At 48.9% G+C, this 19,754-nt stretch overlaps 1 protein-coding gene across 1 annotated transcript in view; it reads left to right on the forward strand.

Moving 5' to 3' along the window:
* The window catches only part of TMEM132D (transmembrane protein 132D), an 834,368-nt gene extending 828,000 nt beyond the window's left edge, over nucleotides 1–6,368 (forward strand). Inside the window, exon 9 of the mRNA XM_012465905.2 lies at nucleotides 3,091–6,368. Within this exon, the coding sequence (XP_012321328.1) occupies nucleotides 3,091–4,275 (1,185 nt within the window). The 3' untranslated portion in view covers nucleotides 4,276–6,368. The remainder of the gene's footprint in view (nucleotides 1–3,090) is intronic.
* The last annotated feature ends 13,386 nt before the right edge of the window (nucleotides 6,369–19,754 follow it).

The raw sequence follows: 19,754 nt of genomic DNA on the forward strand, positions 1-19,754 counted from the left end.
GTGTTGTATGTGTCTGTATATGTTATGTATATGTTGTTTTTGCTTTGTCTATGTGCATGTGTGTATATGTATGTGTCTTGTGTCAGTATTTTGTGTTGTTCATTTTGTGTTGTGTGTGTTTGGGTTGTATAGGAACCTGTGTGTATGTATATGTATATGTGTGTTGTGAATGTATTGTGTGATTGCATGTATCTGTGTGTGCTGTGTGCCTATGTATGTTGTTTTTGCTTTACGTGTGCCTATGTGTATGCATGTGTATATATGTGTCTTGTGTCAGTATTTTGTGTTTTGTGTTGTATGTTTGTGTTGTATAGGAACCTGTGTGCATGTGTATGTGTGTGTTGTGAATGTATTGTGTGTATGTATGCATTGTGTCTGTGCTGTATGTATGCATTGTGTCTATGTGTGTTGTATGTGTGCACATGTATGTGTGTGTGTTGTGGGTCTGTGTATGTGTTGTTTTTGCTTTATGTGTGTCTACATCCATGTGTGTCTTGTGTCAGTATTGTGTGTATGTGTTGTAAAGGCACCAGTGTGTGTGTCTAAGTGTGTATGTATGTTGTGAATATATTATGTGTTATGTGTAGTGTGCGGTGCATGTGTTTGTGTGTGGGTACAATGGCTTACAAAGGGGACTGTTACAGAGGACCCGTGAATGTAGTAAGTTCTCCTCCCTCATTAGAAGTGGATAAACTTTTTTTAGAACACAGGGAGTTGGGCGAACTTTGCTTAACAACAAAACTCAGTGGTTGCAGGTGGTTAGTTCTTTGTGCCCATGAAAAGGGAGCATCCTCCCACGGGGCAGCTGGAAGCCCTCCAGCCCGTATGGGACATTGTTCTGGCCACTTCCCCTCTGGATCAGGAACCTTTCCTGTGCACTCCTCCTCAGCAGGTGAGGTACCAGGCCTGCGCTGCCTGTGTGCACCAGCTGCATTTGTGACCATGTTCGAGGAGGAGGGAGCGCCACACTGGACCTGTCAAGGGGCACAAAGAGCCTCCCCACTTGCCCAGCCTGCACCTGTCACGCCATGCTCCCCTCTCAGGCACGCACTAATCTCCTCGTCCTTATACAACAGTCTTTGTTTGCAGAGTTTTGGATTAGAAAACACTTGAAAGTGGATGATCCCAATAACAGATACGAATTCTTGGCCAAAGCGAACCTCCTTTTTCTCAAGGAAGGATGCCAGCCGAGAGGCATGTTACAAATAGCAATGAAGAAATAACCTGAGGCTTTTCTCAGTCTTTGTGGGAGATAACATCCCCTGGCCGCCAGCTTGGCGTTAAGGAAGGGATAAGATGCAGCTAGAAGAAGGCCAGAGGGCTAATCCATTCCTGCCACGTAGAGCTAAGCACGCTACCCTGAGATGTGCTCTGTAGATGGTATGCAGGGCTCTTACTCCTTGCATGCAGCTTGGCCCTGGCAGAGGTGGTTTCGGGAAATCCGTTGTGCATTTGAATGCTCTGCTCAGATTTCGTGGTGGATGGAGAGAAGCTGGTCAGCGTCACATCCAGTGGCCTTTGCACTGTGCCTTGGCAGGATTCTCCGCTTAGCAGGTAGTCCAAGTCAGTGTCTAACAGAATCAGTATCTCTTGGCTGAGCTGAATCAAGGAGCAGAGGCCACCAGCCACGTTTGAGGAGCCTTGCTTCTTACTTTCAAAGACTAAACAACACCTGTGTAAAACGTCTTCTGTCATGGTCCACTCAAGAAAGATTAAATAACAAGGGATGTGTTCTGAGGATTAGAAGTCTCACAGAACCCAGCTGGAAGACCTCAGAGGAAAGGGAAGGTCAACACTCTCATGCCCACTGTCTCTCTTGCCTGTGTTTTCATTTTGGTCTAACTCATTATTGTCTTCCTGTGGATAAATGCTCTGCCCAGACATGTGCTTATACGTAATCCATCAGAGGGCTTCATTCCCTAATTTTATATCAGCCCCCACTACACATCTTCCCAAGCCTAACTTCTTCAGTCTTGTTTTTCTAATTTCAAGTTTGAGAGAGAAAGAGAAAGAAAGGGGGGAGGGGGGGGAGAGAGAGAGAATGAGAGAGATGCTGGCCGGCTCAGCATTGCTGAGATTGATGGCTCTAATGGCAGCAGCTGTCTCATTCCAATCAGCTGTAGCTGTGGCCCAGCAGGTAGGGTCACGGGCCGCCATCCGGGGCTTGGGTGGAGCAGGTTCTCCGAGAGGGAGGGAAGAGGGAAGAAGCGATGGATGTGCCACTGCGCTGTCAAGCATAATGACATCTTCACCAAAATTAAAGGCTTGCATAAGATTGGAGGTTATCTCCAACGATCTGCCTGATCAAACTGTTTGCAAAGAAAGTTGGTCTAAATCAACAGAGTGAAAAAAGCGGGAGATTGAGAGGTGCACAAACCTTAGTTCTGGCTGCTTTTCGGTCTTCCAGTTTCCTCTAGTTGGGCTGGGTGGAGGGTGGGGTGGCAGAAGAGGAGAAGACTCTCCAATCAAGATGCTTCTCCCTCTCTGGCGGTCAGACTTAACTCCTCCCTCTGAGCCAAGACTATGTCCGGAGGCCAGGACAGATCTCTCCTGCAGACCCAGAAAAGGCGGGGTGGGCAAAACCGCAGCCTGTAGCCCTGCTGTGGGGCCTGTCTAGATCAGAGGCTCTCATCTGTATTGCCAGTAATCAGTGGAGACTCGGTATTACAACTTAAAACTTACATCATAAACATCTTTCATTTGAATGCGGAGCACTCGTAAATGATCCCACTAACCAGTAATTTCCTTTGTCGTGCAATTTATTACTGTCCAGAAGTCGATTCTGAACAGCCCAAGGGCCCACCTTCCTTTTAACACCTTCAGGAGGGAAAAAGAAAAAAGAAAAGCAAATCTTCGTCCGGAGTGTTAAATCCTGGCCGTTTTGTCATTTTGTTGTATTTTGCTTTTGCATCGTTATGAGAATGTGTTCTTTTATACTCTCGGTACTTCTCGCTAATTTCTACACTGTTTGAAAGGTTTGTCTTTGTTTTCACAGCAATATTTTGGCCTTAGTGTATCCACTGTGCTAAGACTTAGGGCTCAATGAGTTTTTTGGCCCATTTTGATTAACTTACGTATTTTTCTCCATAGGAAGCAGCCATCAGTTGCTGGGTCCAGTTCAGTGACGGCTCAGTCACACCCTTGGATATTTACGATGGGAAAGACTTCTCCTTGATGGCCACATCCTTGGATGAGAAGGTGGTCTCCATCCACCAAGACCCCAAATTCAAGTGGCCTGTAATTGCTGCGGAAACTGAAGGGCAAGGTGCCCTGGTGAAGGTGGAAATGGTTATCAGTGAAGCCTGCCAGAAGTCCAAGAGGAAGAGTGTGTTAGCCGTGGGAACAGCAAACATCAAAGTTAAATTTGGCCAAAACGATGCTAACCCCAACACCAGCGACAGTAGACACACGGGGCCAGGGGTTCACCTGGAAAACAATGTCAGTGACAGACGGCCCAAAAAACCCCTGCAGGAATGGGGGAACCGAGAAGGTCAGTACTATGGCAGTTCTTCCATGGGGCTCATGGAGGGACGGGGCACCACGACAGACAGGTCTCTCCTGCAGAAGAAGAAAGGCCGGGAGAGCCTTTTGGATGACGACAGCCACTGGCAGACCGTCCCCAGCGACCTCACCAGCTTCCCAGCACAGGTGGACCTCCCCAGAAGCAATGGGGAAATGGATGGGAATGACCTCATGCAGGCGTCCAAAGGGCTGAGCGACCTAGAAATTGGGATGTATGCTTTGTTGGGCGTCTTCTGTTTGGCCATTTTGGTCTTCTTGATAAATTGTGTGACCTTTGCACTAAAATACAGACACAAACAGGTTCCCTTTGAGGAGCAGGAAGGGATGAGTCACTCCCATGACTGGGTTGGGTTGAGCAACCAGACAGAGCTGCTGGAGAATCGCATCAACTTTGCCTCCTCGCAAGATGAGCAGATCACTGCCGTTGACAGGGGCTTGGATTTCGAGGAGAGTAAATATCTCCTCAGCACAAACTCCCAGAAGAGCATCAATGGGCAGCTGTTCAAACCTTTGGGACCCATCATCATCGATGGGAAAGATCAGAAAAGTGAGCCCCCGACCTCCCCTACCTCAAAAAGGAAAAGGGTGAAATTCACCACCTTCACCGCCGTGTCCTCGGACGACGAGTGCCCCACCAGGAACTCCGTAGTGATGAGTAGCGAGGATGACATTAAGTGGGTCTGCCAGGACCTGGACCCCGGGGACTGCACCGAGCTGCACAACTACATGGAAAGGTTCCATGAAAACGTGTAAGCCAGACACACACAGACGTTGGTCCTCACTCACCTTTCAGCCTTTAATTCCAGGATGTGTAGCAACGGTGCCCCTGGAGAGAAATCAAGCAGCAGGACAGAAGGAGGATGGCGCCCTCAACAGAGCCTCAGCCAGCGACCCCGGCTTGGCAGGAGGCGTCGAGTCCGCATTGACGCCCACATTCCAGCCTACAGCGTCTTGCTGAAGAGGTTATCGTGCATGGCAAGATTTCTAAAACTGGAGTCAAACACGAGTTCTGAATCACTGAGCGTCTGAGAGTTTCCAGGAAAGAACAGCCTCTCTCTCTCTCTCTGTAATCAAAACAATTTGGATATTGTAAAATCCACATGGCTCCAGTATTTAATACTTACTAAGAAAAGCGCAACTCAGGTGGACATCCGTGGGTCAGTGGGAGGAGGCGTGTCATCGAAACCGGACCGGCACGTCTCGCTGTGTGCGCCATCGCAGGCAGTCCAGTGCCGCCGTCGGCCGTGGCAGGCATGATTGTGGGTCCCTGTCTCTCAAAGACTGGGCCAGAGCTGGCTCAGGTCATGGACAGGCCAAGGCAGTGGCTGACAAAGACTGAAAGGGAACACGTGGGCCACTAGGCCACAGATACCTTTGTAACTACATGCCAAGGACAAACACACGGACGCAAATCCTCTGAGCCCTTCAGAGCACTTCTTTATTTGTAAACTAAGGATACTGGGCATAGAATTTGATTCGGGCTCAGAGAACCAGGCTCTTTTTATTCATAGCAAGTTCACGATGTTTCCATTTGTATTCCTCCACTGCATCGCCACCCTCCCCAAAGCCGCTGGTCACGTGTGGGTGGGGGAGGGAGAGGGCAGTTTCTAGTATTTGCTGAGTCTTTTTCATCCCCCTGGGTTTTGTGTCAACTCCCAAGTGATGTTCTATAGAGAAGCGCCCCGAACCTGGGCGTATATCCCACGCCGTCCATCTGTGAAGAGGCCGGTCTCTGGGCATGGGCGGTACGTACGCACAGTGAATTCCACACCAGGGGATATACGTTCCCTTGCTTTTCTAGAAAAAGGAAAAAGCCACTTGGGACGGGTCTTTCACTGTTCATGGCAGATCTCCCGTCCAAGAATGTGCCCTCGAGGCTGTTGAGACGAACCTGGGTGTCGGTGTGGAATGTGCAGGGCGTGTGGAGTTGGGGGGTTCTGGGTGCGAAAGCAGTGGGTCCAGCATACACCCAGACAGCACAGAAGGCTTATTCGCCTTGGAGGTGGGAAGGGCTGGGGGCCTCGGTGTGTGTGGTGGAGATGCAGGTTTGCAAGTGCTTGGTCCAGCAGTCAGCCCTGAAAGGTTTAGCATTGCTTAAGATCAGCATGACTCTGGAGATCCCTGAATCCCCTCACTTGCCAAGCCTGTGAAGGGAGACATCAGAGGATTCCTGCCCCAATCTCACACTCACTCTGAGGTAGAGAATGGTGTGTTGGATGACTGCCAGCCAGATATGATCCTTTGAAATATGGTCGGGGACAGGGGGTGGCGGGCAGAAGAGGTCGTGCTGTTTAATCCATCTTCCATTTTTCCGTGTCATTTTATTTCTCTCTCTGCTCTTTAGATGTTTTCCAGTCTCTCTCTCTGGGTGTCTCTGTCTCTCTCTCCCCCTCCGAACCTCTCTCCTTGCTTCCTTTCTGTGTCTGTAACTCCAGGTGTGTCTTCATTCCTTCTTCTCTCCACAGAACTGAATTCTCTTTAGATCATGTGTCAGTTTCACCTGTTTATGCTTCCAGCCTTAGCCCTCTGCCCTGCAATTGTGGTGCTATCAGTCTGCTCTTGAGACTGGGATTTCTGCAGCCGGTAAGTCACCTGCTCCTGTCCGCAAGTTTGCTTACCTTGTTTGGCTGGGTGATTAAGCCGTCACCCCTTTCCGATGGGACTCCTCTGCTTTCAGTAGCGTCCTCATATTTCTTTCCATTCTTACCTGTGTCGCGTTCCGTTGAATACCGCAGCCGCTGCCCACTCCCAAATCCACCTACGTGTAGAATGTACTGTAGATTATAAGAATGTAATATATATTTATAAACTTACTGACTGTAAATATAAAGTTTGCATTCAGTGGCTCATGGCTGTCCTGTGTCTTTCTACACGTTGACCCTCTCCAAGAGGCTGGCATCAATTGCAAATGGCTCTGCAAATGCTGTGGCTCTAAATGAAATGCAGATTTAAGGATCCCAGCACAATCCAATTACACCCTTACATCGTGTAGCACTGCTCTCTGCATTGAGGGGATGTTGACGCATGATGACAAAGTGCTTTGTGTACTAAGTATCTCTCCTTCAGGACCTGAAAGGATTTGCAAATAAATCACACGTGCAACTCTCTCCTAAAAGCCTGCTGATAGTGGTAAGTGGGAATTGTGGCAGGCAAGCATGTATTCCAGCCTCCCTTTGGGCTAGAGTGAGGAAAGCTGTCCTTCCTTTGGGTCTCGAGTGTACATACATGCAGTAACACCGGACTGGGTTAAAAAGTTGATTTTAGATTCCTTTATCAACCGCAGACTCAAAACAATTCCACATAACAAGAAGTTGCGTGGAACCTTTACATTCATGCAAACAATAGCAAGTGATCACTTAGCCATTATTTACTGAGCAGCTACTATGTGCCAGGAATAGCTGTGAGTACTGGAGACAGAGTCATACATATAAGAAGTGCACATGCACTCTCAAAAACCTTACTTATATCTATTGGGGTGGGGGCGATAAACAGCAAACAAAATAATTTCAGATAGTCATAAGTCCGGGCTTTTTCTTTTTCTTGAGACAGGATCTTTCTCTATCTTGTTGCCCAGGCTAGAGTGCAGTGGCACAATCTCAGCTTACTATAACCTTCATCTCTTGAGTGCTCAAGCGATCCTCCCACCTCAGCCTCCCGAGTACCTGAGACTACAGGCACATACCACCACACTTAGTGAATTTTCATAATTTTGCGGATATGGGGGATCTTGCTACGTTGCCCTGGCTGGTCTTGAACTCTTAGGCTCAAGCAATCCTCCCACCTCGGCCTCCCAAAGTGCTGGGACTACAGGTGTGAGCCATTGAGCCCAGCCAGTCATAAGTTTTATAAAAGACAATGAAACTGGTTGCAGAATGGAGAAAATTGAGCCAACTTTCAAACCCTTGACAACTTCACCTTAGAAATCTAGATTTCCGGCATCGCTTGAGAATTCAGACACTGGCGAAATGGGGCTTCCAATCTGACTTGGCCCCACTGGGGCCGAGCGACACTGAGGGTTTGAGTCCTCTCCATCCACGGTGTCTTCTGGACCCAGAGTTAACTGACTCCGTTTACGGTCCATGTCACCACTCTTCTAACAGAGAAATATGTCTCCCAAGTCCCATCTCTACCCAAAAGTGGGGAAACAGAGAGGGAGGGAACCGTGTGTTTTCAAGACAATTCAAAAGAGCGCATTGCTTTATGAAAGGGAAGAAAATTCCTGCGCGTCTCCTAGGCAAATATAGAATGTCACTGCCTGAAGAACACAACTGAAGATGCCCTTATGATGCAACCCGTCATGCAATCCCTGTGCCCAGAATCCGGGAAAGAACTGACAGGAAAGTCTTCACTGAAATGTCCACGGGGTGTCTTTTCGAATGTGAATAACGTGTGTGGCTTGGTTTATCTCACGCCTGGCTGGTTCGCTCACTCACGCCACCTGCGGGGCCTCTGGAGGCGGTGAGTTTCCCAAACTCCCCAGGAAGAGGGCTCTGGAAGCCAGAGGGCCGCCGGCCTCATCAGCGCCTCTGTGGGGGGCTCGTCCCTCCTGGGCTTCTCCCTTCCCTCCCTGGACTCCGGCTACAGGTACTTTACCATGACTGAGTACCGCAAACTGGGCAGCTTGAGTAACGGAAATGTGTGGTTTCACTTTTCTGGAGCCTGAAGTCGGAGCTCAGTGTGTGTGCAGGGCCGGTTCCCTCAGAGGGTGTGTGGGGGCCTCCTCCAGGCCTCTCCCAGCTCCTGCAGTTGCTGGCATCCTAGCTAGTTCTTGGCTTGTAGCAGCGTCACTCTGATCTCTGCCTTCACCTTCATGTGACATACTCCCTGTGTGTGTGTCCATGTCCAAATCTCCTCTTTTTTGTGAGATGGGGATCTCACTTTGCTACCCAGGCTGGAGTACGGTTGTGCGATGAACGCTCACTGCTGTCTCGACCTCCAGGGCTCAAGCAATCCTCCCACCCTAGCCTCTCAATTAGCTGGGACTATAGGCACACACCACCATGCCTAGCTATTTTTTTTATTTTTTGTTAAGATGGGGTCTTGCTACATTGCCCAGGCTAGGCTCAAACTCCTGGCCTCAAGCAATCATTCCACCTTGGCCTCCCAAAGTACTGGGATTACAGGATGAGCCACCATGCCCAGCTCCAAATTTCGCCAAGGAGTATTACACTAGGACCCACCCTACGCCGGTATGACCTCATCTTCACTCGTGACACCTGCAGTGACCCTATTTCCAAAAAAGGTTGTCTTCTGACACTGGCGGTTAGGATTTCCACTATGAATTTGGGGTCGGGGGAGACATAGTTCCACCTGTAACACCGGCCTCTCGTCCTAAGGTCCTGGGCAGCTAAGCCTGTGCTCAGGCCGAGGGCAGCCAGCTATGAGTGACCTGGCACTGGACTGGTGGGGCCCACTGGCCTTCCAGGAATGCATCTCATCCCCCAGAGCTTTGCCCTTCCCTCGGTTTCACACCCGTTTTACAAATGAGTCTGCTAGGACACCCTGGGAGTGCAAGTGAACAATTTATCTATTTCCTTCTGGGAAAGCTCAGAACTGTGAATTAATTACCCAATTGACGCCTCCCATGGTGCAGTCATTAGCTCCTTGCCACCCTTCGTTTTGCCCTTGCAACAGCAAATGATGCCCTGGCAGGAAGACGGGTGAGCCCGGGGTGTCCCCCAGCAGAGACTGGCATCCGCTGAGCCAGTGATTACAGTGGATGACTGCTCGGGGGTGGGAAAGGGAGACAGAGGCGGGAAGTGCTACAGGCCAGACACCCAGTGCAAGCATGACTTGGATCGGCAGAATCGCCAGCAGGTCCTTCTCAAGCACACTGTCACACCTTCCCCACATCTGATCCCAAACGATATGAGCATATGGGAAAACATGCTGATAGGGTAATCAGAAAGGTAGCGATCAGAAAGGAGAACCAGAAGGTCTGTCCTGGGTACAAAGGCTACCCGTGTTCTGGGAGATGTATTGGTTTCCTGGGGCTGTCATAACAAATCACCGCAAACTGGGCTGCTCACAGCAACAGGAATTTACCCTCTTACCATTCTGGGGGCGGGAAGTCCGAAGTCAAGGTGTTGGCAGAGGTGGTTCCTTCCGAGTGTTAGGAGGCCAGATCAGCCCTATGCCTTCTCTTCCAGCTCTAGGCGGCTCCTGACAATCTTGGAATCTTCATTCGCTGGATTTCAGAATAGACCCTAATTCAGTATGACCGCATCTTACCTTGATCACATCTGCAAAGACCCTATTTCCATATAAGGCCACATTCACAGGGACTAAGGGGTAAGACTTCAACATAGCTTCCTGGGGACACATTCCCATCCACTCCAGGAGAAAGAAGTCCCCGTGGTAGAGAAGAAGTTCTGTCTTCCTGTTTGCTTTAAAGAGAATCCTTTCATTGCAGGTGATTAAAAAAATAAAGTGGGCTTCAGGAAAAAATAGCAGGAGTGAGGAGGAGGATGTGCTACTTTCCAGGATGCAAGCAGCGGTGTGTCCGGGATGGTTGGCCCAGGGGCTCCGTCTCTTCTCCTCCCTGCGTTTTCCTCTGTATTTGCCTATCTGTCTTCATTCTCGGACAGCCCGCTCTATGTAGCAGCCTCCAGAACCCCTAGACTTGTTATTAAAGTTGTGCAGGTGACAGTCACAGAGCAGAGACAGTTTGACTCCCAGCATGTTCAGAAAAAGTCCTCCATTGCCTCCTATTGACCGACGTGAGTCACTGGCTAAACAGAGTCAGATCTGTTGATGGAATGGCTAGGCCTGGTCACAAGAATCTCTCCCCAGCCCTAGCACCTGGAGAATGAGGGGCAAGTCCTCATCGAAACCGCAGCGTAGAGACTCAGAGTGGAGGTTCCAAAGGCAGCATGCAGACACTCTGCCATTAACTGGGGAGGTGGATGCTGATCTCACAAAGCAGTGCATCCCAGTTCATTGCCTCCTCCCGGCTTCGGCTCCCTGCATTTTCCATTCCCACGAGTTTTGCTTTCTAGACATTCGAGAAGACTCCTGAGCCAATATTAAGGAACCCCAGAGAATGCTGGGCCATGCTGAAGAGTGGGAGTCGATCCCTTCACAGACAGCCTCTGTGGGGCCACTGCAGAGACCCCGTCCAGTCTGGCCAAGTTCCTGTGAGTGCCCCCGCAGGGCCAGCACTCTGTGTAGCTGTTCTTTCTTGGACAGCCAGAAGCTGAATTTCTCACAGCTGTGTTTCCTGATGTTGAATGGAGCCTGACTCACCAATTATGCTAATGTACTGGGAGCCTGGTGGCCAATGATTGTCTTGTGACTTTCAAAGCTTCCTCCTGGCTCTCCTTTGTTCCCCCTGCAGGCAGAGCATTGCCAGGCTCCTGGGTGAATCTTCTAAGTAGGGAGTCAATGTTTTCTAAATGAAAATTAACAGGGCGACCTTTAAAAAAACATGAGTTAAATCATGTCACGTCTGGCTTAAAACCCTCCAGTAGAGGCCCATAATTCCTGGAATAAAACCTGGACTCCTTCACGTGACCAAAAGGTCTTATGTGATGTGGGGCTGCCTGCCACCCACCCTCATGCCCACCACCTGCTCACTTGCTCCCTGCACACCAACCCCACTGGTTTCCCTCTGTCTGTTCCTCTGTCAACAGAACTGCACTCCCGGCTGGGCTCAGTGGCTCACACCCGTCATCCCAACACTTTGGGAGGCTGAGATGGGCTGATCCCCTGATGTCAGGAGTTCGAGACCAGCCTGGCCAACATGGTGAAACCCCATCCATATTAAAAATACAAAAATTAGCCGGGCATAGTGGCAGACGCCGATAATCCCAGCTACCTGGGAGGCTGAGGCAGGAGAATTGCTTGAACCTGGGAGGCGGAGGTTGGAATGAGCCAAGATCGAGTCACTGCGCTCTAGCCTGGGTGACAGAGTGATACTCCATCTCAAAAATAATAATAAAAAGCGGCGCACTCCCACCTCAAGTCCTTTGCCCTTGATGCTGCTTCTTTCTGGAGCTCTACCCCCCAGACTCTCAAGGTCTGAACCGTCCCCATCATGCATATCTCAGCTCATACTTCTATTCCTAAGAGAACACATCAGAGCAGCCTCACCCCTCCCATGACACTTTCTTCCGCTCTGATCATCTTATTTGTTCATAGCTTCTAGAGTGCCCTGGAATCGTTCTGTCTGCTTTCTAGCTTATTGTGTGTCTTCCCTAGTAGAATGTGAGTTCCAGAGGAGTAAGGAGATACTCCAATCTATTCCCTGCTGTTTACCCTATGACTAGAGTCATTCCTAAAAAGAGTCAGCAATCAATAAACAGTTTTTGGATGAATGGTTGCATGGCTGGATGATGGTGGATTGGGGATGGATGGATGGATGGAGGTTGATTAGATACATAGACGGATGGTAGACAGTTAAATGGTGGCTGGATAAATGGATGGGTGAAGTTGATTAGATGGATAGACGGATGGTGGGTGATGATGGATGGATGGATGGATGGCCAGGCGAACAGATAATAAATGGCTTACAGAGCATGAGTGGTGAAGGCACAACCTGATAAATTTAAGTGAGCCACCTAGTGAGAACCAGGAGACTGACTGCTGCCCAAGGACTGATTTTATATATCCAATTGCTCTGCTATATGGACATGACACTAGCATCTTTCACTGGGCCAAAGACAAGCTTTCATTGTCTCCGTACTGGTCATTTAAGGGGAGACGAAAATAAATTAGATGCAATTTCTTCCCTCAAGAGACACATAGAAAATAAAACCTCTTCTCATCTCTTTCCATAGCAACCTTGCTGGCTTTCTTTCTAGGCCTAGCCCTCTGTGAATGAAGCACGGTTTAAATGAAGCATCCCTTCCTCCCCAGATTCGCCTTATTTAATGGAAGCATTCCTCTGAACCAGGTTTCTGTCAGTCCTATTCCATACAGTTGGTGACTCCAGTCTACCGGCAAGCAGACATTTTCCTGGCTGTTAGGTGTTTTCAAGAACAGGGAGGGGGTTTCCTTCTTCCTCTAGAGCCCCGCAATACTCAATACAGGTTTGGGCCTGGGAGTTGAGGCGGACAGTAGTGCCCAGTGCATTTCCCAGCTGCCCTGCCGTTCGGTTGGGGGCATGCAGCTAATTCTTTGGAATGGCTGTGAACAGTAATGGCCACTGCCACCTCCAGTGAGAACAGGTAAGAGCCAGTGTGAGCTCTCCACGTGCAATGTTGACACGTGGTACCACGTGAGGGAACCTGGAGAGCATCCTGCCCTCATCAGACGCTTTTCAGCAAGAAACAGACCTTCGTTCTGCAATACCACTGGTACGCTGGGTTATTTATTACCGTAGGAGCCTGCGCCCTGACCTGATGAATACGATACTTATTAATGTATCAGATGCTGCTCAGCTTAGTGAGTGGCTGCATTGCAACGGGCACATCTTCATGTGGAAGCAGGAACTTGGTGAGAAGGTGGGGGTCAGATTCAGGCCAAACTTGGTAACTTTTCCCCTTTAGGGATCTGCCTGACCTGGGCGCCCATGAAGTCTTGGCCCGAAGGAGCAGAACAAATGCATCATCCTGAGCATGAAGAGGTCTCCCGAGGCCTCACTGTGATTTTTATTAGCAGCCGGAAGAATGCGACCGTCGCTGGCTCTGCTGCTCGCGCTCATGGCAGGTGTGAGCTCATTAGTGTGTGCAGTGTCTGCTTTGCTCTATCTGCAGTGATGTTGCCCAGAAGCCTGGCTTTCCCAGAAGACCCCTGTGCCGGCTGGTCCTCCAGCTGCCCTGGCCACCCTCCTCCCTTCCTGCTCCACACAGATGTGCATTAGTGCAGGAGGGGCTGACCCAGCTCCAAAGAGTCAGGCTCTTCTGGGCTGCACCTCCTTGGGCCTCCCTACAGCTTCCTTGGACACAGCAAGCAGCTTAAGGTCAGGAAACAGCAGGCTGGAGCTCCGTGCCAGCTGCCTCTCCTTCTGAGAGCAGCAGATGCCAGCCGCCTTCCAAGCTCAAACCTCAGCATGGCCTCCGCAGCTCAAAGAAAAGTGGAGGCTGCCAGACGGCTCCTGTGCCCCTTGTTAGTTTTTGAAGTATTTTAAGATGCTAAGATCTGATTCTGTAATGCAGGCTGGAAACCAACACAAGTCACTCTTGTCCCTGAGCCTCCAGTTCACCACTGTAACGTGGAGAGAATGTCACTCAGACCAGGCACCCCTTGAAAGGACCTTGCAGCTGGTCACAGTCTGCATGTACCCCCTAACTTTCCACAATGTATCGCCGGCTCTGCCTAAGCATACCTCTGTGGATCCCAATTCCTGTGGTTTTTTTGGTGGTTACTGTTGCTACTTAAGACACACCCTTTTCTCATCTGTACCTCCAAAGCTTTTTTTTTTTAACTCCCCAACTTCCACTTCCATGACCCCAGCTCAGCCCCACAGCTTCAGTCTGTGCCTGCTGCTCCCCTGTGCCAGGCCTCTGCTAGAGCAGGTGAGCCCCACCCTACCAGAAGCCCGGGCCACCTCAGTAAGGTGGCTGGAGTGACCTCCCAGGGGCAACCATAGGACCTCCCCCAAGCAGCAGCCTCTTCTTGGCATGCATGCAGGAAGAGCTGTTCAAACAAAAACACTCAGCAGAGGTGGCCATCTTGAATTGGACGCAAGGGTCCCTGAGACTCTGTTAGGTACATTGTCTGGTTAGGATCTGGCTCTACCTTGGCCAGCCCTTGGCCTCCCTGCTAGCCTGGTGGGTCTGCAGAGAAGCTGGAGTTACTTAAGTCCATGGCCTCAAGTCAGCCTTCTCTTGAACTGAGACAGCGTGGCCTTGTAACAAAACAGAGAGTGGCCTTCCAGCCTCAAAAAGGTTAGTGAAGGCTACACCCCAGAAAACAGATGAACTCCAGTGAAAACAGAGATTTTTATCCTTCCCAGCAGGTCGACAGCAGTCCTAGAAGACAAAATCACCAGCACCTTCTTCTATCACTATTATTTTAGGAGGATGTAACCCCAAGAATATCTTTAAGTCACCAGATTAAGCTAAATATCTCAGTGCATAATTTCCCTTCTCAAAATTTCCATTGCCCCATGAAAAGGAGCCACCCCTGTCCACCTGCAGGGTGGGTTTTTGGGGCCACTCTGTCCTGAAGCAGTAGGAGGTTCCTTCCCATTCTCCTCCTGCCCTAGCACCTGCAGTAGCTTCAGACGCCACACGAGGTAGACTCTGCTCTCTCTAGGGTGGCTCTGCCCGTTCCCAAGGCGCATTCTCCCAGCCATGACTGTCACCTATGATTTACGGGGGAAGATAGTCACTGAGCCTGGAGGGGGCCTGGACCAGAGCTCAGGCACCTGCAAGTGAGACGACTTCTGGAATTAGATTTTTCTCCTTCGATTAAACAAAATCTAAATCCTCCCAGTTTTAAAGAGCCTCGAGGAATGTGCAAAACTCACTGTTGTTCCTTAGGTATTTGAAAATAACTATGGTTAACCACTACATCAAAAAATCACCTGGGTCCGAGGCCTAGCAAATCTCTGCTCTTCCCTACTTTTGAGATGCTTTAAAGTATATGAAGGTTTTGAAACTAACTCCCCATCTGTCTCCCTGCTCCTCAAATAACTGAGACATAATCAATATGTGCAATTAAAATTTTCCATTTGTTGATAGATAATTGGACAGAAAAATAGCCTGAGCTCTAAGTGTCAATGTATAGATCGTGGCAAGGAGGATAGTCTGCTACAAGCAGCTGTTTATCACATCATACACCTGCTTGGGAAGATTTCAGGAACTCTGTGCTGGAGAATCACTGGAGATTCTAGTCCATCAGAGTCTGGTCTTGATCTTCAGGCTCCAAACATCAAAGGAATTTTATCAGAGTCACATGGCCAGCAAGTGGCGAAGTTACATGTTTTGGGCAACCAGCGATTATTGGGTCAGGCACAATAGCTTCCAACCCCCTTTTCTATTACCTTCATAAATTCCCTGGGGCATCACCTCCCCTCCTTGGGTGCATTCTTGATAGAACAGTAAAGGCCAGTGGCTGAGCTCTTTCATGGGCCAGGGACTCTCAGACAAATGACCCAGGGACAAAGGAGCAGATAGAATGCACCCATCCCACCAGAAGCCATTGGCCCAGATGTTCCTGCTCAGGATCATTCCATAGCATTTGCCTTCCAGCCTCCAAAGCCACCTGTTCCCTGTCTATTTCTGCAAGTTCCAGTGGCCTTCTAGCAAATTTTTACTTTAGGGATGAGGTCCATTCCTTGCTTGCAACTAAACATCCTATCTGATAAAACTGGTCTTTCACTCAGATGCTGCCTGATAAGAAAAGGACGTCTGTTGTCCCAGTGTGACATCCAGGCCAAAGTCAGCTGGGGAATCTCTGATACGTTGTGATAAAACCCCACATCAGAGAGGGTACAAGTCAGGCTTCTAGGGAAAAGAAAATGGAGACATTTCTTTTTTTTTTTTTTAAATAGTTTTTTGTACATTTTGGAAGTGAGGAGACATTTATTTCAAGTGCTAGTTTAGAAAGGAATGGTCCATGGCTGGGGCATCCTCCACCACTGACTCACCAGCTCATGTAGGGATGCACTTCCTTCTACCAAGATTCTCCTCCAAGAATCATCCTTATCTACAGCCTTGCTCCACCCCAGCACCGCTGGCATTTCAGGGTGGATGACCCTCTGTGGGGGGACTGTCCCGTGCATCACAGGATGTGTGGCAAGATTTGGAGCCACCCCTGGCCTCCCCGCACCAGGGCCAGTCACCCCTGCCATTGGGACAAAACTGTGTCACCACCTCAGTGCCCTAAATCCAGTCCACAGGGAGAAAGAGAAAATAAAAGTCAGTGGCGGCTGAGCAAGCTCCTTTAGGACCCGGCGGGTCCGGGCACCTCCCTCTCTCCATTAGCAGGAACTTGTCCCCAGGTCCCTCCAGCTGGAGGGAATGCAGGGAGGAATCTCCAGCTGAGCAGCAGGGGCCTGGCTAATGCACAGGGGATCATTTTACTAAATCGGGGAGGGGGAGGAGTCATAGGTTCTGGAAACAAGCAGCAGTCTGTCACAGGCCCTGGCAGACCACTCTAAAAGCCCAGAGGAAGGCAGAGGCCTGGATTCAGGTAATCTCAGCTGGATATATGTGAAGATAATTATGTGTGCATGTGTGTTTAACACACATACAGATGGCACATATATAAAGTATACATGTACACGATACATGCATGCATACATACACACATGTACTTATATGTTTATATAACATTAAAAACACATACATAATGCATGCAGATTCTTATAGGAGTATTTACACACACGTCTATACATAGAAAACTCGCATGTGCATAACATACATGCACACATATATGCACAAATAACACACACACACACATATATATATATACACATACATACATACACACACTCTTTCCTGGGTTCTCTAGGGACGGCGGACCTAGAGCTAGAGAGGTTGTAAGAAAAGTCAGTGGGTGTCATCTCTCACGGGCAAAAGTATATTCTCCATTGCTGCAGCAAAGCCAGTGGGTTCGGAGCAGGAGCTTTGGGGTCGTAGGGACACAGATTTGAGCTTGCTGCTGGGGCTAACCCCATGGTACAGAAGATGCAATTTAGTTTTAAAGAGCAGAGGTTTTGAGGGCGGACAGTTGCTGGTTGAAATCTATGCTCTGCCACTTCCTCCCTGTGGAATTTACCGACTCTCTAGTCCTTGATGACTATTCCCTTGTTTACTTCACTCTAATCCTCAATTATTTCCTATGCAAAATGGGAGTGGGTTGTGAGGAGGCTGCACATGCCTGGCTACGTGAAGTGCTCAGTCAACAGGAGTCCTCGCTGTAAATATTACCAGGTTATTCCCTCACAGATGCCGAGGGGTGGATTACAGCAGTGGACTAGCTTAGTGGTTCCTGAAACCTACTGGAGAGCTTTTACAAAATCCAGATAGAAAAGCGCCCCCACCACACCACCCGCTTCCGAGATATTTTCAGTTGATCAATCGGGGGCAGGGCCTAGGAGTTTGTATTTGTAAAGGCTTCCCCCAGTTGATTCTGATGTACAGCCAGGTTTGGGAAGTGGCCTTCCAACACTCAAATTTTATATTCCAATTCTTTAACTTCACTCTCTGCCCTTTTATCTTCATGCCAGAAACCCCAGCCTCCATCCCTTCCCAAGCCATTAATAAGCATTTACGACTCCCTGTCGTCCTTCCTCCTTCCAGTCCTGATCAATACTTCTCCTCTTAGTATTTGGCACTCCCCTGCATGTACTGGGCAAGCTCTCAAGGTCAGTGATGGGCAAGGAATCTTCTCTTGAAACAATAGCGCTGACCTGTAGGATTCTGCATTCCTGAACCAAATCCACTGAGCGGCAACTGGATTTAAAGCAACGCTCTGCTCTGTGTGGGTGGCAGAGTGAGACGGGAGCCACACCCAGTAGAATGCTGTTGCGAAGACCAACGCTGAATGCTGCAGAGGTGTGGCGAGCAAATGAATTCAGTGCAGAGGACAGCTGCTGGCCCCAGACACTGCTGCCATCGATGACGAATGAGCCTCCTGATGCTGGCTGCAAGGAGCTCCGCTCCTGCATGGAGCCTGCGTGCAGTTCCTTAGACAGCTCGCCAAGTGACCCCCAGAAAAAAGGCAAGACTTGCCTCTTCAAAGTACATGAGATAATTTATCCTACAACTGGACCTGTGCATTTTCACAACAGATAAATCATAAGGCTATTTCTTGCAGAGCTTACTGTAGTAAGGAGACACTGGGAACAGCCTAAATGGCCTTCAGTAGGAAGCTAGATAAGGAGTGCGTGGGGTCCTCTGCTTCTGTGGGGTTATGACAGCATCTCATTCCTGATGGACTCAGGACTGGCTTTCAAGGCTGAAAAGGCTGACATGGGCTCTCCAGGCCCTGTGTGGACCCCATAAGTGCCTCCAAGCTTCGAGGCCAGTGTGGACTCTATTGTCTAGTGGTGTGGACTGGTGTAATGGATTGATTACAGCAAGGAGCCTCAATTCTTCTCCCTATGTGCATACCATTTTCTTTTTTTCAGTTTAAAATATTTAATTGGTAAATAAGGATTATATGTATTCAAAGCATACAACATGATAATTTGATATTATATATGCATTGTGTAATTATTTTCAATATATCTCTATAACTATCAAGTGGGGAGTGTATTTCTCTACATTTTGAATCTCAGCTGACCTTGCCACTTGCCGTAGTTCACAAAATACGATAGATGTAACATTGTGCCAGCTCCAGACCTAAATGTCAAGAACCCTGAATGCTCCTCTGCTCATTCTTTAGAAGCTTCTGGTTCCATATCAATAAGCCGAGGCTAGCTTGCTGAGGAATGAGTCATGTAGAGCAGTTGCCCTTGTCAAGGCTGCAAACGTAAGGCAGCCCTGCCAGCTGATCATGGAAACATCAGTAAACTCAGCCAAGATTTGAGAACTGTCCAGCCAACGCAGAGATGCACGCATTGGATAAATGTTTGTTAACAGTGGGTTTAATGCCTGTATATTGGGTTTAGTGCTCGTATATTATGCAGCAGGAGATAACTGATACATCAGGGTAGGGCTAGGGTGGTTCCCTAATCTTTATAGAGTCAACGTGGCTTCTTGTTATCACATAGCATTCTGCAGGTTCTATAGTATAAAGGATCTGTGGAGTCTCCCATAAAGTCACCCCAGGCTTCCAGGACCCCCAGACATACCCCAGGTGCAGAAAACTCAGACCTCATCATCACCAAAATAAGCATCTCTGACACTATGATGGTCTCTGGGGAAAAGGCATGGGCAGCTGTGACCCACAGCCAGCAGAACACTGACTATCATTGTGGTTGGCTTTTTCAATAGAAATATTAAGGTTTACAAGGGAAGTCACTGTCATCAGGTTACACTGGTGGTGATACATGGCAAAGACAAGTTAGAATCTGGATGACAATATTCTCTCCATACTGTCCCTCTGGAGCAGAAAACTGAAGTGTCTACCAGAGCCAGGCAGATAATGAAATGTGTGAGTCATCATACCTGACTGCATCGTCAACACAGAAGCACATTGCTTGCATATTAAACAGGTGCACAAAATCTTTACTTACACAGAGAATGAGCCTCTCGATCATTGTTCTTGGAACACAAGAAGGATTGGCTCTCCTCTTGACTCTCGCATGAGAAATACATGAGCACACACATCATGATATATAGCAATTGCCAATTGGGTTTAGTGTCAGGAGAACAATTAAAATGGGTAGTGACTGA

This window comes from Aotus nancymaae, unplaced genomic scaffold (genome assembly GCF_030222135.1).
Source record: "Aotus nancymaae isolate 86718 unplaced genomic scaffold, 86718_ANA_hifiasm-v0.15.2.pri h1tg000021l, whole genome shotgun sequence".
Taxonomy (NCBI): domain Eukaryota; kingdom Metazoa; phylum Chordata; class Mammalia; order Primates; family Aotidae; genus Aotus; species Aotus nancymaae.